At 37.9% G+C, this 27917-nt stretch overlaps 1 protein-coding gene across 1 annotated transcript in view; it reads left to right on the plus strand.

Annotated features, from left to right (window-relative positions):
• CNTN1 (contactin 1) overlaps nucleotides 1-27917 on the plus strand; it is a 134530-nt gene that overhangs the window by 24336 nt on the left and 82277 nt on the right. The window contains exon 2 of the mRNA XM_030446668.1: nucleotides 23638-23765. Within this exon, the coding sequence (XP_030302528.1) occupies nucleotides 23708-23765 (58 nt within the window). The 5' untranslated portion in view covers nucleotides 23638-23707. The remainder of the gene's footprint in view (nucleotides 1-23637; nucleotides 23766-27917) is intronic.

The following is a 27917-nucleotide window of genomic DNA, read 5'->3' on the forward strand; positions in this document are numbered from 1 at the left end:
CTGAATTTTTCTGGGGTGCTTGATTATCTTACCCTTAAAGTCCTGCAAAAACACCATCACAATTTTTTCGAATTTACTATGACAGCAGAGAAATGGGCTGCAAAGACATCCATCAGAACTATCTCTCCCTTGGGATGAGTTAAGTTATATTCCAACATGCATATAGGGCATTTTTTGTTCCTTCTTGGGCAGCCAGCCTCCTGGGCTTCCTTCCTATAGAAAATGCCCCTTCATGACACTATCCTGCACTGGCTCAAAGCTGATGCAATCAATTCCTGGCAGAACAGTGAGAACTGGTCTCCTGGAAGTTAAGTATTTGAGGCAGGCCAGGCCAGATTTGAGGCCAGTCAGGGCTTGGCAGCTGTGACAGGGTAAGTCTGGCTGCTTCATCCCAGAGCTTGTTCTGGTGGTGGGCTAAGGAAATATTTATTCTCTCTTATTGCCAAAGATGAGAACAAAACAGATTCTAGGATCTAGCTTCCATCACTTGTGTCTTTTTTGTCTTATTTGTTTTGGCTTTGTTTTGGCATTTGTAACGCAGATGTTCATCATGAACAGAATATTAATTTATCCCTGCAAAACTTACAGCTTGTTTTTGTGAGAAAATCTGTGGGTTCATGTGAATCTTTCCTTTCATTGAAGAAAGATATATATGTCCTAAGGCAATTTATCTTTGGGGAATTATGTTACCTTGCATACATCATGAAATAGATGGAGTTCTGATTTAATCTCATGATGGTATTTTCTTTCAAATTGTCGAGACACACCTTTTTATTATGCTTTTGCAAAATAAGCTGTTGCTTTTCTGAGACATTTAAAAGGAAAGGATGTGTGGGAAATCCTTCCCTGTAGACTGAATGACAAGGAAAAACTAGAGGGAACTAAAAGGCCTTCTAGCAGATACCTATACTGAAATAGTTTTCATCTTTTTATTACCTTACCACTAAATAAAGGTCTATGTTAATGTGATTACTTTCCTCATAAAGCAGCTGGCCAGGTCTTCAGACTTAACCTGTCTGATTTGGTGCCAAAAGAAGGGACATAATGGTGATACACAAGGAGATAATGCAAAGAACCTTGAGATACAGAACCATGGCCACTGAATTTTTTATTTATCCCTGAAAAGACAGGCACTGTAGCAGGATTTTTGAACTGACATAATACTTTGGAGAAGAATACAGTATAGAGCTATATGAATATAAATCTTGATTTTGCCTAAACCATACAGAAAACTCTGGCTTTGGAAACAAGAAGAGGCAGGACCACTAAATGAATCATCTGTACCTGAATGGCTGTCATTGTGGGTGCATATTTTTTCTTCAACTAAGTGCTATAAATATTTATAAGCATTTTAAAATTATTTGTTTATTAAGTACAAGTATCATTCTATTTCCTGCTTGTATGGAAAACATAAGATTAGATTGCAGATAGTGGAACACTTTCTATCAGTATGTCCAGAATAATGACAATTAGGTTTTGGGTTAACATAACATCGAGAGGATAGACTTTTCTTACTATCTCTGTTTTCCCTCAATTTTTTTTTAAATTTGTAAAACAAGAATAATTCTGCATGTTAGTTTGAGTAAAGATAGAATGTTTTTAACACTTCCATTGTCTAATGCAGTATTTTTAAAAGTAAGATTGGCATTAAGTAAGCAAAATGAAAATATTTTTCATGTTTCTTTTATGGCTGATTAATTTCACCTCTTTTATTATATGTACATTGATGGGCAGTTCAACAATAGAGATTATAGAATGTTTTATATTCTAGCAGTAAAGAAAATCAAGTAATGGATAGTTCTAAAACAAACTTTTGAACAATTACTTTTATGATAAAAATCATCTTCACTTGTAAATGTTTGGTAGATTAACACAGACTATTGAAGAATTCCTACCTTGCAGAAAGATAGGAAATAGTGTGCACATCAGCTTTATTTTGCTGTAACTTTCTGAAACTGGGACAAACAAGCTTGGCATTGGGGCATTTGGAACTGAGAAGTCCCCAGCTGCTTTCATGACGTAGGAAACTTGCCACCAGACTACAAAAGCATGGTTAATGCCTCAGTGATCATTTTGGAGTTCTTCTCTGGCTTTGCAAATGGAACTTGAAGTTTGGCTGGCAATGAACAGCAATAATCCTCTGGCTGGATGCTTATGCAGAGCACAGGAAAATTTCATTTCATTTCATTTATTTCCTAAAGATGTACATAGAATGGAAGCAGCTCTGTGATGTGAAAATAAGCCAGCTGTCTTCAGAAAACAACACCCATCTAAACTTATATGTGCTGAACTGTTGGATATGGTAAATTCAGAATGGCTCTCCGTGACCTCATCATATGATACAAATTGTTATGGTCCATCAAAATTGCCTATTCTGAGTCTTTTCTTCTTTCTGTACCAGCTCAGCTCTTGTATGACTTCAGAGGAAGATCATGCATTCTCTCAAGGCTCGCAAGAGCCAGCTGCTCTATTGCAGAAGGCACACCAGCACCTAAGGCAGGGGCAATGTTCTTCACAAGACCACCACCACCCTTTTTTCTGACCTGCTCCCCAGCTTTGGCACACATGCATCAATTTGTGACAGTCCCTGTTGACACACTCAACCTTGCCATAACAACCTTCCCCACCCACCTTTCAGACAGACACACATGCAAACATGGGAATCCTTTTGTTTCTTATTGCTTAAACCATGCTCATGCTTGGATGTGTATGTACACAGACACATACCCCTCTAGAACTTTCTATACCAGTCTGTAACTGAAGAAGAGCAGAAAAGGGTCCAGAGATGGCAACTGCGGGTTGTGCAGACTCCAGATTGCTAGACAGGTTGGCAGTGATGGGGCAGGTCCAAGGTCAAGTCAGCAAGGCAAGGTCAGGGCTGGGCCCAGGTGCCAGCACCATTGCTCAGTCAAGAACCTTAACTCAGCAGAACCTCCAAGCCAAAGAGCAACACAAAAGTGAGTGGCACAAAAGTGAGGGGGAGGTTTCTCACAAGCCTTGCTCCTAACTGGGTGTGAGGTTTCAATCAGTAGAATTGTCTTTGGCTCAAAAGACAATTTTAAATGGAATAAAGTCAACTGGAGCAGAGCTAGCTAACACTGATAAGGGATGATGACTCGAGGGCAGTGGGGGTGACACATTGACTGATAAAGCCAGGTGGAGGTTCCCCTTAGGTGGGTCACTCTACAATGGCCTTCTTGGTGTGGCAACCAGACCTCCTGGGAGGCGAAATTCCTGGAGCCTGACTTAGCCTCAAAGTCTGGTGGAGGTCCCCCCCATCTCTACCCCCTCATGGTCTACCATGACCTCAGTGTGGCAACTGGACCCCTGGGAGGTGAGATTACCTGAGTCAGCCTGGAAAATGAGAATAAAAAGTGCTGTTGCACTTGTCGTGTTTGTCATCACCAACCCACCACTGACTGGGCCTCTGACCGCCATCTCAAAGAAGAAAGATTGATAGATGCCACTGCATCCATGGGGGTGATGTCTTTCTCACTCTCTCTCTCTCTCTCTCCCCCTCATTCTTTAAACTCTCTCTCTGAAAATATTTTGCCGTATCTTCATTGTATTATATCCCTTTGGCCTGTAATTGGTCAAATAAAACTTGATGCTTGCACCCAACCCCTGGTGGGGACTTTATTATCACACATCCAAAAATTTTAAGTTACTTGGAACCGTAACACTGGGTTATGAACCCAATGGAGTGTGTTCAAATATTTGTGCAAAATACAGAGATACAGGTTAATAACAGCAAAGCTACTTTTATAAAAGGCATTCCTACTCTCTGTGGTAAGCATATATTTTCAGTGTGGCAGGAACCAGTCTAACTCTGCATGTCTCTGAGCAATTCACCCTGAACTTTATAATGGTGAACTTGGCACAGTAGACTTTCACTAATGCCTACCATTCATGAGGTCAGTTGAGTCCTCAAACCTACTGATAATGTGTAAATTTTATCAGTCAAATCAGTTTTGAGGTTTAAGACTGGATATAGCTGTAATTGTCTTTGATATTAATACTAATGCAATCTTTTGTACTTTAAGATACATTGATCATTTATGTTCTGTGTGGTGGGAAGTTTGATATCAGACATTTAACATTGCCTGAGAATCTGTTTCTTGCATCATTTGGGTAACATAAGCCACTCTTTCCTGATAGAAGGTATTTGTGTTCTGAATCTCCAAGCCTGCTGTTATTTACTGTTGGCTGCAAAGGCAGGAAGCTCGTTGTGATGCAGGTTGAAGAACAGGATCCAGAGGAGCTGATGAATAAGTTGTTTGAGCTGCGTATCATCCAACCCTAGCACAGGCTAACCTCTAGTGGCACCACTCCTTCCCTTGCCACAGGACTCAGATTTTACTCCTATTCCAACAAGAAGATAAGCTGCTGACAGAAAATTGGTGATTTTCCTTTATGTTTCTCTCTGCTGCATTTTTACATATAGATCAAATTGAATCAATTGCCTTATGCTGTGAATTACAAAACCAGCAACACCACATGTGCTGGCATGGTTTCTACAGACTGAAAGATGCATGTAGTTACTGTGTTAGGACTGCCACTCATTATATAGTCTGTAACTTGGTTTGCTCTAAGCTGTTACATGTGATAAAATTGAATCTGTAGGAAAGATCTTTGTCATCTGCTTGTCAGTGTTCACCCCACTGAGTTACCAGGGGAACAATTTATGAACAAGATTCAGAGTAGGAGATGCTGCAGGCTGAAGCTCCCTGTCAGGACCACACAGTACTAAAAGCTCTATCTTTCTACTAAACCCACATTTATGGGGTAGCAGGAAGCAACTCTCTCCTTTGGCACAAGGCACTATAAAGCAAAGCTTGGGAAACCTTTGCAGGAAATGAACTGTGTCTAATCCAGTTTGATATAGCAAGCAGCATATTATTAAGCCAAATCACCATGTTTATCCTTTATTTCTTTGTGCCCTTGTCCCTGAGGCCAGTACCCTTCCCTCCTCTGGGCAAGCTGTGTAGGGTTTTATAATTGGAGGGATCAGGAAATTTTCCCTCTGTCCCCTCCCCCCTTCCACCCACGCTGCATCCCAAGTTCAGTCCAGTACTTGCTGTTGAATAAGATGCAGCACTTTAGTAACACCCAAATCACTGAAATAATGAACAGGAATAATTTGCCAGGGGCAAACCGCGGACTTTTAAGATACCAGAAAAGGTGCATAAACCAAGTCCACAGGAGCCTGGTCTTTGCATTTACTCCCACCAAACATAAAAGAAAGAAAAACAGCACAACTACTGGGAGACTATCCTAATTTTCTTTTGAGGCTTCTCCTGTTTTCAGCATTGAATCCACTTTTCCTTCTGGTCCAATTTTGTTTGCTTTCTGTAATCTTTCTGCCATCTTCTGTCATGTTCCTTCTTCCTTGCTTTTCTTTTCAAGTGATGCTGGTCAGCTGAGTTGGTAATTGGCTCCCTGTCAGGCAAGCTCCAGGATCTGCAATTTATTTTTGCCTGTCACCTGTTGAAAAAGGACTGAAGATTCCTTTTTGGCCAACAGAAGAATCCATTAGTAACACAAAAGAAGCAGCTGCATCACGGCAGGGATGCACAGTAGTTGTATACATCACTTACTCTTTATCTGCTTCAAGACATTAGAACAGATTGTTGCCTTTAATTCTCTACCTGGGAAAAAAAAAAGAGGCCATATAGTGCTTAAAATCAGCTGAGCTTTTTTTTAAGTCCTGAAATGAAATTTCCTATCCTGCAAAACCTTCTTAAAAAAACTATTTAAAAACAGACAGGAAATTGTACAGCTAAGACATAGCCCTAGTTCAGTGCTGCTTTGCTTCAGTTTTTAAGTTGTGTATCCTTATGCAGAAGGTGTAGTAACACAGTGGTAATTGAGGCAGCTTCTCAAGACAGTTGCAAAATCTGAGATTCACTCAGGCTGACTTGGCTGAGAATTCAGGTTACGGTGTGAAGCCATAATGGTCTTATTGATGCAGAAAAAGCATCAGCAGCCAACACATTGGTCATTCCTTTCCTTATCCTCCACTTGTTATATTGCAGACGGAAATACAGCAAATATAAATGGTTGCATTGTATTTCAGTTTCATTAAAAGGAGGAAGAACTAATAAAAATAGAAGCTGCAAGTTTTGTAAGTTGTTTATAGCTAAGAAATCTGAGGAATGCTATGGTGGGTTTTTAAGCTTTTTGTGTTGTGTTCTTTTTATGCAGCATCACCCTGACCTTTGGCAGGATACTCCCTATTGAGACACTGTTTTCACGATCTGTTAGCGTTCTTTAGCCTTTGCCAAGTGCTGGTAGTGATGGGTTTTCAAACACCCTTTCCAGTGATGGAATTTCATATACCCTTTTCTGTTGCTTTTACTCCTTTCAGCAAAAGTACTTTCTGTCCTTGTAACCTGGTAACATCAGCAGTGCATGCAATGTGGTATGTTGAACTAATTGCCAGTTAAATAATAGGGAAGACCAAGATCTAACAGAAAATCATTGTGCACACTTCATTAGCTGCATTTCACAGACCAAAATCATGCCACAAGATTTTTAAAAACAGGTTTAAATGAACAGTTTCTTCCTTAATAGAGAACAGATACTATGCAGAACAGAGTAGGGAGATATTCAGGCTAGCAGTTCCTGGGGTTTTTAGTTCTTCTCCCTCCCTGGAAGGTAATCTGTACAAGTCAGTCAGTTCTGTGGATTAGTTTATCTTCTCTGTGGGATGAGTGGCTTTAATAGACAGGAGAAGTCTCAGAGATAATCAGTATCTTAGCACTATGTGAAGAAAAGCCTCTTCTCTGATGTTCAGTTACAATAAAGAAGGAAATACTAAAATAAGATTGAGGAAAATACTGTAGATACCATTCAGGTAAATTTCAAAATATCTAAGTAGCTTCATAGAAAAATCATGAGGATAATGAAAGTATCTGAAATCATGCCTTATGATGAGGGGTATATACTATAGAGTACTTGACTTATAAAGAGAAAACTGATACATATAAGGAATGATAAAGTGCTAAAGAGTAATCTTTTGTTTTGCAGATAAAGGTAAAACAAGGCTGGTTCTTGATGCCAGACAAATTTAGACAAGGTATAGAATGAGTGGGCATGTGCACATCTCTATGCACTTGAATGTAAGTCAAAATGGTCAAAAATAAAAACTAGATGGAGGTGTTTTGGAAATGAGTGGAAGTGTAGAAGGTCCAAGAGTGAAATGCCATCTGGAGCAATGAGGTTTGAAATATCAGTGCTAAATACATTGCTGGGAATTACTTTGAAAGTATTTTAGGAAGAGTAAGGAAGTAGCAAGAATAAAAATTTTAAGAATTAATTTAAGAATAAAATTTTAAACAGATAGTCAGGTGATGGTCAGATAAGTTCTGACTTAATTTCTGTCCCCCTGTAGTCAGATCTGTAACCAAACAAAACTTGCAAAGTTGAGAGAATATGGGGTCTCCCCACATTTGAAGTATAAAAAATGAGTACTTGTAGTTCCTGTGGAATGTCATATTTTCTTTTGACCTTAGTGGGAGCCACAAACACACAGCTGAGAGTGAAATTCATTCCCTTAACCCTATAGTCTCAGCTCTCTGTCTCCTCAGCTTAAATAAGTATTTCTCAGAGTGACTGAGACTCACCTTATTTTTACAAAATACATGAATGTTTACTGCAGTGTACCTAATAATGGCTTCACAAAATTTTCACTATGAAGTTATCTTTTTCTCTAATTTTTCATCCTGTTCTCATTGAACTTAGCACATTTCACAGCAGAATCCTTGTCATTGCCTGGCACATTGACAGACTATGAATGTGCATCTTATGTGCACGTAGTAATAGGAATTCTGGAGCACTGGATGTTCTACCTTTGTCATTTTGGTGTTTAACCTCTGCAAGGAATTTTGATAATAAAAGAAAGAGCATCTGTGGGAATACAGAACCTTTTTAATCTATCCGGGTGCATGAATTATTTTGATAATACATCTAAAAGCAAATTTTGCAAATCCTCACCTTTAACATTTGAAATACCGAGATGAAAATCTCTCAAAATAACCTCTGTGACATAGGGTCTGTTGCATAAACTTAAAATCAACCGTGAACTTTGCTTTTTAAGAGAGGAGCAGTGAGATATAGCCATAATACATCAAGATCTGTTTTTAATTTTGCTGCCAGTGGAATGCTGAGTGGCTGCTTGTTGAAAAGATCTTTTTCATGCAGCTATTTTATTTCTCTGTGAATGGAACACCTTGCAATATAATTCATAACCTAGTATCATCTCAAGACCTTTTGTTATTGATGTAGCTATTTTCAAGACTTTTTTTTTTTACTATCAGTTCTTTCTCTATTATTGGTGTCTTGATCACAGCTTTGTTTGCACTTTTCACAGCTGTTTCTAATATTTATATGTGAAGTATATTGGATGGGTTTTGCTTGTTAGAAGGGATAAAAATTGCTGCTCACTAAAAATCAGCTGTTTTGAATCTCACTGGAGACTAGCAATTCAATTTGTGGTCTAACAGTGGCCTTTCCTGGAAGTATTGAAAGAAGGTGCCATAAAATTGAGTATAATTGGAGGTTCTGGCTTTGGGAGCAGGTAACAAGGCTTGACAGTCTGAAAACACGGGATCCTCCTCAGGGGAAGCACTATGCCAGAACATCAGTAGCATCCTGCTTTCTGCAGCTCGGCTTCTCAAAAGACTCTGAGAGCTCAGATGTAGATCAGTGACTTTCAAACAGCTGCCTCAGTGCTTATGCTTTGCAAGAAACTATTTAGTAGTTACTGAAAACCTCTACAACTGGGAATGTCACTGGATTCTTTGCTGAAATTTCACCATACATCCCATCTAAATCACTCTGGGACTGATTTCCAGGTTTTTTTGTTTTATGATGCCTTTCTCTAATAGATTTAAGGACTCTTTTTATAGTATTTTCAACCCACTCTTGTAACCAGTATATTCTTCAGTTGTCTCCTAAGTATCCCAGACAGGTTAAGCAAGGCAAGTTCTTGCCATAAGACATTTTCTCCACTCCTTTTTTGTATATTTATATATTTTTCATCTCTCCACACTCTTTTTTTTTTTTTTCCTTTCAGTCTCTTGTAATAAATATTATCCATCATCAATTATTTACAGTGTTCCAATATGATTCATGCTAATTCCAATATTTTTAATAAGCAAATTGACATGATAACTATACTCCTTAAATTTAATCCCTGAGGGTCTTGAAGTTCTTTTGACACAGCATTGTCCTGGAAATCCCAGTTAAATTGCTTGTCCACTGTATCCCCTAGATGCTTTTCAGAGTTGTCCAGAGGACACCCAGTCTGGTTTATGACCTCCATAATTTATCCCTTTCTGCACTGAATGAACTTGTTTTGTAAGCACTGAAGAAAACTGTGACTGCTTTGTTCTTATTGTTAATTGGGGTATTTAAGTCAGACTTTCTTCATCTGCAAATATAACAGGAATTATTATATATTTACTTCCAAAGAGCAGCTGCTACCAAGACGAACAGGTCAAAATCCTCCTGTGGTACAGTTTCCTTTTCCATTTTCTTTGGTCCTATGAGGTGGGAAATACCTGAGACTTCAGAGCTTTGGTTGTAGCATGCAGTTGAGTGCCAGTGTCAATAAAGTTTTGAAAGTTAACACATCAAAAAGGAAGTTTCCTGTGTCAAAGCAACCCTAAAATAGAGTCTCGGAAAGATACTTTCTGAAGTGTTTTCTTGAATTGAAGGGAACTTTTACAATGCCTGCTGGAAGAGACTAATGAGCTGTCAGACTTCTTCCACCTGTGGGTTCTTTTAAGATCTATCCTGGCTGCTGGGAATCAGGAAGAGCAGTGGGTTATCTATACCACATAGAAAATGCAAATTGAAATTTGCAATATTTATAACAAATTTGCAGTTTAAACACTAAATAGCCCTTCAGAACCATCTTCAAGGTACAGATTCAGTTTTCAATGCAAAGTTATTCAAAATATCTCCAAAATGCATACAGATTGTTGTGACGTGAATTATTTTCCCAACAGCAGATAATCAATTCTAGGTAACCCTTAGATTTTAAAAGAAGTTATTACTTGTTAATGTGATGTCAATGAAGGTTTAACTGGTCTGATATTTCAAATCAAGTTTATGAGGCATAGGATGAGCTACTTTTATTTCAGAATATAATGGACACCCTGACCTCTTGCTATTCATCACTTAAGTCTATCACCTGACCATATCTGTCTGTATTTAATTCAGATCCATTTGGTTTTCATAGGAGGTTTATATTCTTCCCAGGATAAATACAAATTACTAAATGCAAGCATTTTTATTAAAAAAAAAATAATGATGTGTTAGAACAACTGATCTTTAGATGTACCACGAAGCATAAAATACTTGTGATAAAAAAGTATGAGCAATTAATGAAATCATTTAACCCCATCATGTGTTATAGACATAGCACTATATTATTTTGTGAATAGTAATCTTGGACATTGGTTACTGGCTTCTTCAAACTGCAAGACAAGCATCAAGACAGGAAGATCAGTGATTAACAAAGGAAATAAACTCTCCTTGCTCTGTTTTTTCTCTTCAGTATAGTTGCTTGTCTTCTGATAAGACACACAGGCAAGTGTAAATTTTGTTCTCCACAAAATTTACTGGAAGAGAATAGCAGAGGGCCTTAAATAATCTTCTCAACTGTAATCTCAAGTTTCAAATACAGTAAGGTAGGTGAAGAGAGTTTTTGTGAATATCAATAAATCAATTCCTGACCATGTTACAATAGGTAGTTGCAGGCAAAGGGTGTTTTGCCCACATCAAAAAGGAGAAAAGTAGTGTTTATCCAGGTCTTATGTACAACAAAGACATAAATATATGTCTGTTATTTATCACTTTATTGTTGATGCTTTGGCTGTCATTTGCTCCTTTCCATCCATGATAAACATCCATAGAGTTCAGCATATAAATGACTGAGCAGTCCTTCCTCAATAAATGATTGAGTACCAAGCAAATATGCACTTCAGTGCAATCGTAGAGGAAAAAGCAGGAAGGAAGATTCATTGTTAGGGTAGGTCTTAAAGATCTCCCTGGTACCTGCCCTATTAGGGGAGCTGGTGCCTCTGGAGTAAAGGTTGCTGCATCCCTTCTGAAGCTCCTCTTCTGGTGAAAATCACATAACATGCTATTGACACAGAAGGCCTAACATAAGCTCCTTCTCAAACGTTTAGCTTTCAACATTTTTTTATGTCCAGCTTTTTGATCTTAATTCTGATTATATTCTAAGAAAGTTTAGAGACAGAGCTAAAATTGACAAGTAACAGCTTTAAAATGCACATTAAAATGACCACTCAGAAACTATTCATGATTTCCTGATCCTGAGATCCTAAACCATCATATTCCATTTTTTCCACTGTGCTGTTAAATCATTCAGTCCCCATACACCACACTGACAAATGTTCATATGCTCCTGTCTCTCTTTCTCATCTTGTTTCTGCTTGAGTCCAAAGAATGATCTGCAGAAGTTTGGACTTTAGATCCTGTGACAGGTCACAAATACTGAAATTTTAGCTCTCCAAAACTGCCAGTGCATTTCTGTGATGACTACAAGAGAAAAAACAGATTGCAGCATTAAAATAAGCTACCAAACCAAATATTAGGGTAAGATGCCATTTCTCAGTTGAGATAATACTCCCTTATTGCCAAATTTCAATACCTTTGAAAAAAATCAAGAAAAAAATCCGAGCTGTGACCTAGAGATACTCTGTGTTAATGAGAAGAAAAAGGTGATACATGAAACTGTGCTGCAAAATGCCTGGTGAGTTCAATTATTGATCATTTTTATTTTGCAAGCGTTACCCCCACTAGAATATTTTTCCTCTTGTTGGTACTATAATGAGAATTAGAAAATTTTCTTATCAAAAGAGTCCCCCAAAGTTCTAAGAATGTTTCAGAACATAATCAATACTACAGTGCAAGTCCTATACATTTAAAAATTGATTTATTACAATACTTTGAGAAATAAAAAGACCAAAAGACTGAATCTGTGTTGGCATAGTGATTCATTTGATAGATGCATTAGCAGACCACAGAGTGTAATATACAGCAGGTTTTGGTAGTTATAAATAGCAGCATCTTTCCCATTGCCTTTTTAAATGTACTAATAGTGCATGCTGAGCTACATTCTCTTTTTATCTCCATCAGTATAAAAGCACACAAATGCCAGTGAAGATAATGATGCTTTTTCAATTTCTGATATTGATTACCATGCATGAAGTTTTGTCTGTTCCTTTCTTGTCATTTCTGCTGTGCAACAGGGAGGTAATTTTATCAATTATTTTTTTCCAAATAAATTAACTGTAAAGGATACCTTACATGCCTCTCTCCAGTTAAATTAATTCACTTGAATATTGGAGGCAATAAAGAAAAGTTGAGAATTTTAGGGAAGAGGTCAAGGAAGAAGGATGAAGGCAAGCATGGTAGAAAGTATGCATAAAAGTTAATAGATTAAAGCATTTATGATTGATTTTCTTTAAAGATATTAATGTGTGGATGTTCCTAATTTGTAGATGCACTAACATGTCACCTGAGATACCAGAATATATACTGATTACTTGGCTTTTACTGGATATAAAAATGAGTGCAGGTGATGTTGTGCTTTCCCTGTCCTTTCATAATGATTATATTTTTCTTCAATTGTGGAGCCAGGTAATGAAAGCCAGAACAGTTACTACAATGTGTGTACTTAACAGTACAATTTCCATGACTACATTGGTTTTGGAGTGCTCTTGGTCATTTTTAACCCCTCAAGCCCCTATATTAATTGAAAAATTAAAATATAAAAATAATTTTAATATTTTACCCTAAAGTTTACCATCAAGAATTAGGAAGTTTTACTCTTTGGCCAAAGTATGAAAAAAATAGGATGTAATAGGGTAAAATATTAAAAATTCAGTGCATTTTCACAAAGTTTGTTCAAGTTGTAATAAGTAAAGACAACGGACATTGTAATATTTGACCTGTTTAGTGCTGAAAAGCAGGAGTAGTAAGCACATGAATACCAAAACTACTGCATGCTAAAAATCAGAGGTTTAATCAAAACAGGTAGAATGCAAGTTTTCAAAGGATTATTTCTTTCAGAAATACTTGACTGCAGTTTTCATTAAACCTTTTCTATCAGGAGCTCCTAAACTGGTGAAGGCCCTGTGCTGGAGAGGGGGTTGTGCCTTGGTGTGGCCACTTCCAGGTCTGCGTCAGAAGTGCAGTAAATTCAAAATATCTGTAGGCAGTTGCTTAACCAAGTCTATAGGGACTCTGTTTTATTGCTTGGAAGAACACTGAGTTGCTTGTGGTTGCAAGATGTTAGGGCATTATTTTGCAACCAACACCTTCCAAATGAGAAAGTTATATTGATTTCTTGGCTTCTTGCCATACTGAAATAGCATCTGTGAAAGAATGCACTCGTGTTGCATTCAGTGGAACAGTTATCAACTAAAACATTTGGGGTTATTTGAAATCAGTCTGTTGGAATGGAATTACTTACTAATGCAACTTTGTTAACTAGTGAGAAATATAAAAATGTATCTTATAAATGTATATAAATGTATCTTATATAAATATGGAACTTGGAACAAGCACTCTAAAATGCAATTTTCTAGGCTTCAGACCTGCAGAGTCATGAGTGCCTCCTGTGATTTTCTGTATTTGTTCATCCTATACTTAAATATTTGCAGACTTTTCAGTAGATCAGGCCTTTGACTCTCACATATTCCTGTTCTTCTTTTTAGCTTTTTTCTCTATGATATTTAAAAATAAAAGCAAAGCAGAATGGTTTGGATGTATAAAATCAAGTGCTTCTCTCTTTTGACTTTATTTATAGACTTATTAATTGCATAGAAGTGATTTTAAATGTTTCTCTGGATTCAGTCATTACACAAATTAGTCATACTTTTATAATATAATTTTCATACTTTAAACTACTTTCTATGTGAATAACCATTAATTTATAATAGATATTTTATAAAAGATAAAATACTGGCATTTTCTGATGTATTACATTGCAAAGATAAAACACTCATGCATTTGTAGAGCCAGTCCTGCACATCACTGTAGAAATTCAAGGTAAGAGCATCTCATTGAACTCTCTGGTTGGTTTTGTTGGGAGCTGCCAAATCCAGTCCTCTGAGAGAGCTGGGACTGCAGCAGGTCCCTGTGTCCAGGACCAGCCAGCAGCCCTGCTCAGCACCTCCCACAGTTCATCCATCCATCTGTATGGGGCTGGCCACATAGATCAGCAGACTAAAAGCAGCAGAAACTGCAAACAGGAGCAGCCCCAATACCCTCATCCTGCCTGTCTGATGAGGATGAAAGCCTGTGAGTGGAAAGCAAGTGTCCAGACATAAATGTTTATCCCTCCAAAATCTGGCCTGAGGAGGTTGTGGTGAGGTGGGTGTCAGTCTCTTCTCCCAAGTAACAAGAGAGAGAACAGGAGGAAATGGCCTCAGGTTGTGCAAGGGGAGGTTTAGATTGGATATTAGGAAAAAATTCTTTGCTGAAAGGATTGTCAGGCACTGGAGGAGACTGCCCAGGGCAGTGGTGAAATCACCATCCCTGGAGGTATTTACATGATGTGTAGATGTGGTGCTTAAGGACACAGTTCAGTAGTAGAGTTGGCAGCACTAGGTTAGTGGTTGGACTTGATGATCTTAAAGGTCTTTTGCAACCAAAATGATTCTATGATTCTGTCACCTGGCCCTGAAGCCCCTGCTATCCCCAGCTACTGGCAATGGACACTCTAATACCTGCTCTTGAGCCTCTTGCTTCAGAATGCAGCTAAATCTACCTCATGAATATACTCAGAAAGTATCCTTTAAAACACAGAGGTTCTTGGAAATGGTGGATGGGAGCTCAAACCAGTAAAAAAAGCCCATGGCTCTCACCAGTAGCTATTCTGATGTGTAAGCTTAAAACCAAAAGACACAAGTAATGTATTATTCCAAAATCCAACAGCAAATCCTAGTAAATATTGAATTGATTTTCCTTTTTTTCTCCTTTTTGCAGCTGCTAGTCTGATTCAAACTGCTTATTCACAGTATGAAAGAGATGTTTTTTAAGCATTCTCAACAGTTCCAAGTGATTGATGTAAAAAAAGCCACTCTGATTTAAAGAGAGTTGCTAGGAAACGTGCAGTTTGAAGATGAAATCTCCCACAGAGCTTGTCTTTGCCTGTACAATAGGAAGTATGTTATAGAGTATCCTGAGTTAAAGATTATATGGATAAACTGTTACATTTTAATGTATATAAATACATCTGCTATCAGCTTACTGAATTCATGTGTTTCATTCCTATATCTTCATTTAGTGATGAATAAGAAGGTATTGCTAAGTGCAAGAAAATGTACAAAATCAGATGGGAAATGCCAAGAGTATAATAAAGATTTTTTTGAAAAGTCAAGGGAATATTTTTTTAGAAATTTATCTAGTGTGTTTAAGATTTTATTTCATCATCACATTCTAAGTAGTCTTATCTTCTCTTTTCTTTTATAAACTTTAATAAAATTGAAACTCTGAAACATACCAGCAGTTATATGATTAATTTTACCAAAGAGTTAGTGGGTTTTTGTCCTACAAAACTTGTTGGCCAAAGTATCCAAAAAATCCTCTTTAATGTATGAAAGAATGTCCAGTTTTAATCATGGGTATTTATTTGTATTCAAGGTTGATTCTCTTTGTCATGCTGGGTTTGTTTGGTTATTTTGGAGTCAAATTCATTCAATTTTCAGACACAAACAGAAGCTGCTGCTAAGTATAAGAACAGAATAGGAGGTGTAATCCTTGGTGCTTTTCAGATTTATTGATTTTTGTTTGCTGAAATTTTTGACCAGGCAATTTTCAAACAGCAATCCCCTTACAGCATGCTTTCAGAAAAGTGTGAGCAGTGCCTGTGAGTTATGGCAGGAGTAAGTGATATTTTTCTTATATATTACCTCAGAAGAAAAAATGACTGGTTGCTGCTAGAGCAAATGGTGTGAATAAGGACTTGGAGGATTACCTGCCTGACCCTTTGCTGCTGACATGATAATCAAAATCAGTATTTAAGTACCTCTAAGCAGCACTTCATTATCTGAAAGTATTTCAAAACAAATTTTTTTGCCACTCAGTGACTCAAAAATAAGTAACAAAACCGTAGTCATAATTAATAGTTAAGCTGATTTATTGATCTTACCACGAAATAGGAGATGCCTAAACTTCCTAAAAATATATATGATCTCTTGTTACAGAATCATTGATTAACTGCAAGATGAGATAGATGTGTGACCACAGTAAAACCCTTTTAGGGAAAAGAATTAATGTTGATTCATAATGAATCTGTGAGTACAAATAAGAAAAATAAGATGTCTAATTAGTTGCATGAACTCTCTGAGAGGAGAAAATGACAAAAAGCCAAAACAGAGTGTAAAAGAAATGAAAATGGGTAGGATGATGTAGCAGGCAAGCAAAGTCCCAGAGAGCTTCTTAATTGCTTAACAAGAAAGCAAAAGTGCATCCTGAGCAACTGACTGAAGAAGTTAATGGTTCTCAAGGTCTAAATTCTTTGATGTGTAAGTATAAAGGAAGCAGGAAAGCTGAATTCACAGTGTAATTAACTACCAGCCTGCTGTCCTACTTGAAAATATGATGGGTTAGAAAACTGCCATGGAAAACAGGCATCTCAAGCAGTAAAGTTGCCATTCAGATACCTTCTGTACCTCCTAAAGATCTCCTGCTAATTGTGCTATAATGGGTGGTTTGGTTTCTTGTTACAGGCACTATGTTTTCTCCCTCTGTAGATGGAACACGACTGTTTCCAACTGCAAAAGGCATGCCTGGCTCAAAACATGTTTAGAAAAGGAATTTATTCTTTTTTGTGCCTGATTCTTAGGGAGAAATCACAGCTTCCAAAGAAGGAATCAGGTAGGGGAAGAAAAGGGTACCTCTGAGCCAGAGTATGTTGCAAGTCATCAGGATGCCAGGATACTAGTCCTTTTAAGCCTATTGACAAGAGAGTTTAAATAGAAAGGAAGGCATAAAGAGTAAATTTATAAATATTTGTAAAAGAAAGGAAATTTCCTATTATACTCCAAACTTAAGATGAGATTTTCTATAGAAATGTGGGCCAAACCCAGTAACAGCCCTGAAGTCCTCATCATACCCAAGACATTAGTTCTTCATGTTTCCAAGACAATGTTTATTAAGCAAAAATACAGAACTGGTTGAACTGTCCAGTAGTGGTAGAATCATGTATTAATTTAGACTGTCTAAAATATTAACTGATCTTGACATTTATTTATTTATTTAGCATCTGTAAACAGTAGGAAAAAAAGGTGAATAATTGAGGAGGGGGAGTATTAGACTACTCTGCTCCAACTCAGTGACTTTTTGGTATGTTTATTATTGGATGTTGCCCTTGAAAGTGTAAATTCAGTTCAAGTAGAGTTATCTTATTTATGGTCCATCAAATTAGTGGGCCTCTTAGCTGGCTTTCAAGCATTTGAAATGGAGATAATTGCTGTATTCTTTAAATAGGATAGTGTGGAAAGTACTAGAAGCTTAACTGTTGGTGACTGAGTGGGCCGGTGGCTGGTATTTGGGGGGCAGTGAATTTGAACTTGTGTTTACACTTGAACAAATCTGTGAAAAATCAAAAGTAGAAACCAAAGCTCATCAAAATGAATGAAGAGTATTTAGAAGCCTTTTGTGAAGGGCATTAAAGCCACTTGTGGCCAGATATCTAAAATCTTCTGTAGACACAGTAGTGCTAAAAGAGCAGGGTTGACTTGGAATTTTACTTCCAGTTATCCCAGACCACTATAATGAGATAAATCTATGCAGTGGCAAGGAATTTGACTGCCATTACATTTCTAGTAATAGAGAGGATTAGTGCTAATACTGGTGGCTAAGCTTTTGGTAAATCAAAGGGTTGTGGTTGATGGTTGAGAAGCCAGAGTTTTCAAGAAGATGCAGTGCCCTTTCTAATTGCCAAAACTTATTGACTGATCACAAAATACAGACCAAAGACCAAACAGTAGAACAAGGTAAAGGGTGATACAATATATAATATGAAATAAACATAATATTTTTATTAAATTCTAAGTTTTCTTGGAAATTCTAAATACTGAGCAACCAATGAAATTTCCATGGAGTTAGCTATCATAGCAAAAAAGGTGAACTTTTTAAAGAAAATCATGAAAACAAGCAATTAGATGCCTGCTAAAATCACTAGAAGAGCCTGAAATAAAAACAAATACAAAACATTGATTTTGTTGAAGTATTGTGTGGCTGCTAAAAAGCTTTGATTATAACTTACCACTATGTTAATTTACAAGTGAATTATTGCAATTATATGTATTCTTGTTATGAAAAAGGATGGAGAACCAGAGATTTCTTCTAGATTGTTGTATCTATTTATAGGCTAATCTGGATGGAATCTCTACCAATTCTAAAGCTTGAATGTGTATAATTATCATAATTATACCATATCATAATATACCAGGAAATGAGAATCATAACAAGCATCTTGATTGACCTCTCCTCACTAAGTACCAAGCCAGAGTTTCTAAACCCTTCCCTTTGCCCCATCTCTGCCTGTTCAGCACCTGGGCTTCCTGAGGAGGAACCTTTAATGGTTGTCAGGGCCCTGTGCAGTGATCACACAGCTTCTACGCTGAACCCTTTGCTAAAGGATGGTCAGGGGAGATCTTCTCATGCTAACCACTGAGATTTACTGACAGGCAACTTGATTACCTTTCTTCTTCTACTACCTTCTATCTTCTGTTACTTTTCTCCTATACAAGTGCAACCTGATTCTATGCTTTCCCCAGCTCCTCCCATTTTTCTTTGTGCTGGTCTAGTTAAACAAAATACAGCAGATGAAATAACCTTCCCCATCTGTATCTCATCTATTACTTTAGTCCTTTGGTCTCTTGCTGTGGTTACAGCAGACTGTATATTCATGTACATTCATCTACCTTCATCTCCCTCTCCATTACTTTTCCTCTTGACCTTTCTTTTTGGACTGCCCTTTTGGGTCAGTTTGTACTTCCAACCTCCCACGCATCACTTAGATGTCTGCATGAAATCCCCTCTCCTCTGTAGCACTAAGTCCTGTTTTTGGGCTTCTTCTTCTCCCTTTGGACATCCCCCACTGTTTCTCTGCTTTCCCTTGTCCATTCCCACTCTTCCTTAATTTCAAAACTAGTGGATTATGTAGCTTGTTTCCTCTGCTTTTGATCTTATGGTCTTTATTCCACTGGCTTCTATTACCTGCTGTTTGTAATTTTTTTTGTGTATGTCTGCATTATGATTGCTTTATGTCCATGCAACACAATGGTGTCATCTACCTGTTTGGATTAAATAAGTTCTTTTCATAGCTCTAAAGCAAGTATGTTTTTCTTCCAAATGAAGGCCCAAATGTGTGGTGAAGATATGAAGAAATCCAGACAGAATATGCAGGCATTCTCCTGAAGTGCATTTTTAGAGATTAAAACATCCTTAAAATTGGGTATTATAGAGAAGCAGGTCTTCCCTCATGTCCTGGGAACACTCCTCATCTTAATGAAGCATCATGAGACAGTGCAGGCCTCCAGAAGCATCCTGGGAGGTCCCTGTGTTCAAATTTGAACATGCTTTCTATTCAGTAGCCAATGTCCTAGTTTTCCCCCACCTCCTTTGGGAGGACTGCATTCCAAACTGCTCACCAGAACGAGTTTTCTTGAATCTGGTAAGGCAGAGGCTCTGTAGTGGTGACTGGCTCTTTTGGGAAACCGAGCAGTCAGAAGAGACTTAAATGTGTTAATGAGCATTAGATAGTAATTAAACTTGACACAGTTGCAGTTAAATGCCTGATTATTTTATTACATATTTTCAAAATGTCTTACTAGTTTGCTAGAAGTATGATGCTTTGCTGTGAGAAAGGAAGGACAGTGTACTGTGCAGACTGTATGACCAGGCATGCAGTCGCTCTCTGCTTTTACAGGGGAGACAAGTGCGTTGTACTAATGATTGTTCTTTTTGTTCAGGGGTGTTTTTTACTTAAGCAACAATACTCAGATTGCAAAGGAAAAAGGCTGAGAGCTGTAAAGCAAAAGAGGCAGTAGATAACCCTGTGTGAACACTGCAGCCCACAGTGCTGCCACCAGCTCAAGGGCTGCTGCCTCTGATGCCCCTGGACTCATCCTTGGGCAGCTAGGCTGGTAGCATCCTGTACAGGCAATACTACTGCAGACATGCAGATGGTGACCTGGGTGCTATCTCATCTCGCAGCAGGCAGTTCTGCCAAAATTCAGCAGGGTGATGGGAAACAGCCTCACTTCTCATCCACATGCTGAGATGGATGTGCTATATGTACAGAACCCACTCAGCCGAAAAGTGAGAGCAAGGAAAGGATTTTAATCCTGGCAGGGTGGATATTTTTATAGCTGAGTAAAATGAGGTATTTATAGCATTTACTGACAATTTTTATTTACAGTAATTTGAACGAGTGTTCAAACCATTTTTTTCCCTGAGCCAACAGAAAAGAATTTTTTGAGAGCTAGAGGACAAAGTAACTTTTCAAAATGGAACTTGGATTCTGCAAAAGAGAGGGTTGAGGGATATTCTGTCTGCAGCTGTGCCTGTAATGCCAGAGGGAGAACCCAGGTTTACTCTTAACAGTTTTATCCATCAATACTTTTGAGCACAGTTATTATCACCATGAGCTACTGTCTAATTACAATTGTTCCCAACAGAGTTTCTGTTTCATTGCTGTCTAATTGTGTGCATTATTTCAGCCTAACTATGCAATTTAGCTGGTATCACTTGGAAATAAATGTTCAAAGCAAGACAGTGTCATAACACAAGAAGTTTCACAGGCAGAGTGTGGCTGCTGGAAAAGTATACAAAGTTATCTGTGGATCTGACCTACAGTTGTCTTTTGGAGCATATAGCCACAGTAGTTCATACCTTGGTCATTTAAGGCAGGTGTCTGAAATAGTTGTGAATATCCTTTGTGTGATAGAATGAAGAAAATTTAGTGCCAGCAGAAGGGGGAGGGTGAAGATATTTAGTGATTTCTTCCCCTTGGATCTAGATACAGTACGCATATGCATTTGTTTATAACATGAGAGCCTTTTTCCAGGGAATATTTCTAAATAAATCTCAGTTCTGGGGATCGCTGTTTAGCTCTATTGTTTTCATAGAATCATAGAATTGGCTGGGTTGGAAGGGACCTCAGAGATCATCAAGTCCAACCCTTGATCCACTACCACTGCAGTTACCAGACCATGGCACTGAGTGCCACATCCAGTCTCTTTGTAAATATCTCCAGGGATGGAGAATCCACTACTTCCCTGGGCAGCCCATTCCAATGCTTGATCACCCTCTCGGTAAAGAAATTCTTTCTAATGTCCAATCTAAACTTCCCCTGGCACAACTTAAGACCATGCCCTCTTGTCTTGCTGAGAGTTGCCTGGGAAAAGAGACCAACCCCCACCTGGCTACAACCTCCTTTCAGGGAGTTGTAAAGAGTGATGAGGTCTCCTCAGAGCCTCCTCTTCTCCAGGCTGAACACCCCCCAGCTCCCTCAGCCTCTCCTCATAGGATCTGTGCTCGAGTCCCTTCACCAGCCTGGTTGCCCTCCTTTGGACCTGCTCCAGGACCTCAAACTCCTTCCTAAACTGAGGGGCCCAGAACTGGACACAGTACTCGAGGTGTGGCCTCACCAGCCCTGAGTACAGGGGCAGAATCCCTTCCCTGGACCCATTGGCCACGCTATTCCTGATACAGGCCAGGATGCCATTGGCCTTCTTGGCCACCTGGGCACGCTGCTGGCTCATGTTCAGCTTCCTGTCAATCCAAACTCCCAGGTCCCTTTCTGTCTGGCTGCTCTCCAACCACTCTGTCCCCAGCCTCTAGTGCTGCATGGGGTTGTTGTGGCCAAAGTGCAGGACCCGGCACTTGGCCTTGTTTTCATGTAATAGCCATTGTTTTGGCAACTACAGTTTGTTAAAGATTTCACCTCCAAAAAAACCTCAAACCCAAACAAACAAACAAAAAAAAGAAGTGCAACAGCACCTGCGATTTCTGAGCCAAAAGATTCTCTTGTAATACTGCGTGTAATTTTCCTACACTATGTGTTTCACACCCCATCAAACTCACTTCTTAGGAAAACTCACTATTTAAGGCACTTTCAAATAAAAATTTCTTAAGTGTTATTCTGAGGAAACAGACTTGTTCCAAGCCACCTGAAGGAGAGACATGAGACAAGTAGACTGAGCCAGTCCTGTCTGACCCACACATACATACAGAGTCAGATATGTTTGTACCTTTGCTTTGAAATTCAGGGGAAGATGGAAAATGGGAGTTTCAAAACAAGAGCTAAAACATTTGGATTTTGCAAGAAGAACAATTCAGCAAAATTTTTGACCTGGAAAGAACAAGAGTGTAGGGAAAGGGTAGAAGCCACTGGAGGAGAGGGAAGCTGGAAAACAGTAGCATCAAGATCACATCCAGCAAAAATGACAATGCTATCTTAGCATGCAAGCATGTCCTAGTATATCTGTAGGGTTTTCAAGCATGTGTGAATGTATTCAAATAATGAAATAGTAACAAAATTAATAAACTGAGAGGAATGGATAATATCCTTATGTGCCTGAGATAGAGCAATGTTCTGTCAGTGATAAGCTGGAAGCTTTGCTTCATTTGAAAGACATAAGTCAGGCAGTGTTGCAGCAGAACCAATCAAGAACTGTGAAAAAGATGTGAAGGAGATAGAAGATGCATTTATTTATTCATGGCCAGAAATCCACTAAACAGAATGGTAAACTTGCACACTTCAAGTATTGCCATAAAGAAATGGATAACAGCCACCAGCCAGAAACAAAAAGCTAGGAAAATATTCTGATTGGAAGAAGTAAAAAATATTATAGTAGTATTCTTTAAAGTTATATCTAAAATCTTAGTATATTAAAAACAACCTGGATGTTTCTTTTGCTTGCTTATAGTACATATACAGAGAGACTTTCTCCCACAAAGCTAAAGGAAAAAGAGAAAACTTCAAATATGATTATATTTAATATTTAAAAGGAAATTCATAAAAACTAATACTGCTTTTTCAGAGGATCATGAACTGTATGCTGGAAGATTAAAATGAATGATATGCTAGACAAAATAAATGGATCCTGAAAGAGATTCATGTATTTGTTTCATTTCTTTAGGGACTTTGAAATCATTAATTGTAATGCATTATTTACTGAGTAGAATGAGGATAGAATATGGACCTCCCATATCATATTGCACACTGTGTATTATTTTAATATTTTAATAATGTGAAGTGTTCTCAGAGAGAGGATCTAGATCCAACCTAATGAAGAGTTTTGGTTCAGGAAGATGAGTTTGGATGAGGATGTTTGGGAGTAACATTTACTATATAATTTGCTATCACCAGAAAATCTGGGTGCTCTTAAACAGTGCTCTCTCTGTACAGATCATTAATTTGATCCAGCAAATTTGAGAATGCATTTATTATTCAAAAGTTTCTATCCTCTATTAACTCTTAAGTATTTGGTTTAGACAGAAAATATGGTAAGTTAAATGTGACATGAGATAAAGCTTCATGTCAGAACTGTTAACTCCTCTTTTCTTTTTTTCAATCAGGTAGTTTTAGCTCTTTGAATGCTGGTGTGGCACAATTCCTTTTGAGATAATCACTGAACAGAAGATAACCATGTGGCTCTTCATCTATCATCTTATTACACTGCCCTCTTTCATCTTCTGCCTGACAGGTAAGATGACTTCCCATGTTAATTCATTTAAATGTTTTCAGTTTTATATGTTTCAAGGTCAATTATTCTGTTTGTATGTCTTTAAATTCTTTCAATACAATGTATTTCTAAATATGAATAATGAAGCTGAAAGGAAGCATACTTACTACAATGGAAACCATAATTCAAAGCCTGAAAAATTGCAGATCTGGACTTAACATTTGTTTTTGTTTATTCTAACTCAGTATACAGAATTATTTCTTTATCTAGATCATAAAAAAATATATCAACCATCTCTTTGGGCACAGATGATCAACATGGTTAGAAAAATGGAAATATACCCACAAGAAGAGACAACAGAAATTTCAGTCATAAACATCATTTAAAATTCATAAAGTCCTACCAGCACAACATAGCAGTAATCTTCATAAAACAGATACATCATATATAATGTACAGTGCTACATATACTGACTTCAGCTTAAAATTACAAATGGTAAAACTTGTCATAAGTAGAGATGTGGTCATAAATTTTAAACATTTAGGAATCGTATTTTTTACAATTGAAACTACAGATTTTTGCAACTGAAATTTGTTTGTGTTCTAAGAGATGGAAGGAGCATTTTGGTAAGTTAAAATTCAGGATTAAAATATAGTTCCTAACTGTTCTGAACAACTTTGAGATTTGTAAGGCCTGTTTCAAACATCCGTAACAATTTAAATGAATATTGTTTCTCAGTTGCTATGATGTGATGTATATTGTCATCTGAGCTTACTCCATAGCTCACAGGACCACTTTTTGGTTTAGTGAGAACTTAATTTTAGTCTCAGTTATTTATTCCGTATTTCAGTTTCCTAGAGAATATACTGACACCTAATGAAGACCTTTAAAATGTTATGCTCTCATCCATAAAATGTGTTTAGTATGTGTTTCAAGGGTGTTGCCTTTGCTAAGAGAGAGGGATTGCTGCCGGCAACAAAATTAAAAATCAAAATTTATCACTTGAATTTTATGTTGGTACTCCTGAAAACAGAGGCTGTTGACTACCAGCAGTGGAGTTACACGTGATTTCACTCTGTACATGTTGACACCAGTTGCATTAGGCAAGTAAATGATGGGCTAATGAGTAAGTGACATAAAAAGAACAAAGATGGATATGATGGTGTTGCATGCAGTTTGAGTATGTACCAATATATTCATAGCAACAGTGATTTGTTCTCTCACTTTTACTGTAATTGGCTGTGTGAAGCTATGACTCCTGTAAAAAGAGCAGGAGGCATTGATGTGAAGGGTTTTGAATGTGGGAAGGTTCTAATAGTGCCATTCCCAGTTCAAAGCAACTTCCTAATTTATGGAATAAACCCAGGATTTGCTTGTATTTTTCATCAAAAGCCCAAGTTAAGATATGCTACCACCTCTGAAGATATGACACCATCTTCCAATGGGAAAGATTCATGGTTTTATACAATCAGAGGGAGTTTGTTATTTTTGGTGCATTATTGCAAAGCTGAGTAACACACACAGACACAGACACAGACACACACACAGACACAGACACAGACACACACACACACACACACACACACACAGAGACTCTGTTCTTGGAGCTGCTCTACTTTGCATAAATAAGTAAATATCCATTTTTATTGACAGAAAATCTGCTTCTATTACCAAGGGATTAGGACACAGTTCTGGATTATATCTGATATTGCAGTCATTGCAAGTGTCACAGCACTTGAATCCTGCTGGAGGGTTTCTCATTTCAAATGAGTGCTAGAGCTGCTGGCAGTCACTCTTATCAATTTTTCCTTTTGATGTATTCCTTGGTAATGAAAATGCCATGGAAACCAGAAAATACATAGCTGCAGTAACCAAGCTAAATTATAAGGAGTTGATTAGGCAGTGCTCACATTATAGTTAGAGTAAAGATAGAAACTGTAGAGAAAAAAAGTGCAGAATTATGTTGAACAGGTCAGGTTTTAGGAGGTGTCCTTGCAAGGGGCTGTCAAGGGGAATGCTGGCAATGTCAATGTGGGGACAGGGGATGGGTTTTGAGGAGAGTTCATGAGTTCTCATTTTCATAACAAGACACACCAAGGGTCAGAGCTAAGAGGGAAGTTATTTGGAAGCAGATGTTGAAAGCAGATTATTTTAAAAGGTGCTCTAGCACTTTTTAACAATATATGGGGTTTCTTTGTCTCTCCTTGCCTCCTGTGATGATGCACCCACAGTTCTACCAGGTAAGTTGCCTTAAGGCAAACCAATCTATCAATCTGAAGCCATCTATTAAGGTTTATATACTAAAAAGATTTTATATACTAAAAAGATTTATATACTTACAGATTTATATACAGGTTTATATACAGGTTTATATATATTTATATACAGATTTATATACTAAAAAGATTTTATTTACTGAAAGAGTAGTCATACACTGGATCAGGCTGCCCAGGGTGGGAGTGGAGTCATCACCCTGCAGGTATTTAAAAACGAGGACTTCAGGACATGCTCTAGTGTGATAGTGATAAGTAATTTTTTTTAATTATTTTTTTTTGGAGGGGTGTCTGCCTGTTGGACTCAGTGATCTGAGAGGTCTTTTTCTGACCATGACAGTTCTGTGATTCTATTTTGGTAACCCTACTATATTAACTGTTCTTGAGCCAGGAAACTGATAGCAGCCAGGGCCAATGTTCTTTGAAATACCTCACCATATGGTCTGTTCCCAATTCAAAGGCGTCAGCCAAGAAGCCTGAAGGTACTGAGAATTCATGTACTCCTTTGACTGAGTTCTGAGAGCTTGCAGAATTACCTGCTAGAAGTATTTGGGAAACAAGGAGCTGTGCAGCTGAAAACCTGAAAGCTGTGCTGTCTTGAAAGGTTCAGAATTTGGCCTGAAAGAGTGACAGTAATTATGATGAGCTATGGATTTTCACCTGTTCTCAAATATATCTTTTTCCTGCTGCAGGAAATTGAATTTTTTTTTCCCCTAAGCTGAAATATGTATTTATTAGAAACTTGGAGTTTCCCCTAGAATAAAAGCCTTGACTTTTAGCCACTTCTGTTTTGTGGTAGTTAAAGGCAGAAGTTTAGGACTGTGACAATGACTGAGCAGTTCCCATCTCTGGAGGATGTGAACTTACAGTGCTGCAGGGAAGCAAACATTACACAAATCAGTGCAGTGGAAGCCATCTTCTGCAATGAGACAGGAGCAATATTTATTTTCCAGGTAAATAAAGGCTTGGAATTTAGTCTTGCAGATATAAACTGATGAAAAAGCCGTAAGTAATTGGTCTTTCTCTTACTGATAGAACAGACAGTTCCAATAAAGGTTGTTTTCCAGAGTGCACTTTGAGCAGTGTGAGGCAAATGAGATCAGCAAATCATTCCTCAGGGAACATAGTGATGATTGTCAGTACACTGCCAAAAAAGTTATTTCATGCCTATTACTGGTATGATTTGACTCTTCTTCTCTTTCTCCTGACATCTGGGCTCTTGCCAACATACTTCTAAGTTGCCTCTGACTTCCTGTTAAATTCATATCCTATTCCTAAGTCTTGACTTTTAGACTTTTCTTTCATCTAGCACATCCTGTATAAATCAATGAAACAAAGTGTATCTTCACTTGAGATAATAACCCTGCACCAAGAGAATTGAGAGTCTGTTTCAGCAGCAGGCTTGGTTTGTTTCTTCCTCCAAAAGATAAACTAAAAGCTGCAAAAGCCCCATATTTCATTTTGCTTAAGGAATACTTTATAGCATTTGGCTATAAGAGGAATCAGTATCAAAAAATGCTACTGGGTTCCTTCAAGTTTTTTTTTCTAATAAACTATTCCACTTTTTACCTTGGGATTTCATGGTGCAGAGCCAGGCAATACCTGATCTTGGCTTAGATCAGACCCCAAAAGTAGCTTGACACTCCAGCAACTCTTGAATTGTGCAAAATGAGCTGGTCGTCCAATCTTCATAAAAATTGCTAAAAGCACTTCTACTATTTAGGGAGCCTAATGACTTATTTTCAAAAATCCCTAGGACCCCAAGCTTCAGTGAAAGCCAGCAATACACAGGGCTTCTCAGTGCAGGGCAGTGATCTGGTGTGATTACTTAGCATGCTGGATTTCTGAGTGTGTTGCTTGTATTTCATATGCACATAGGAGTCTTGTGGGGAGATTGTGC

This window comes from Calypte anna, chromosome 1, assembly GCF_003957555.1.
Source record: "Calypte anna isolate BGI_N300 chromosome 1, bCalAnn1_v1.p, whole genome shotgun sequence".
NCBI lineage: Eukaryota > Metazoa > Chordata > Aves > Apodiformes > Trochilidae > Calypte > Calypte anna.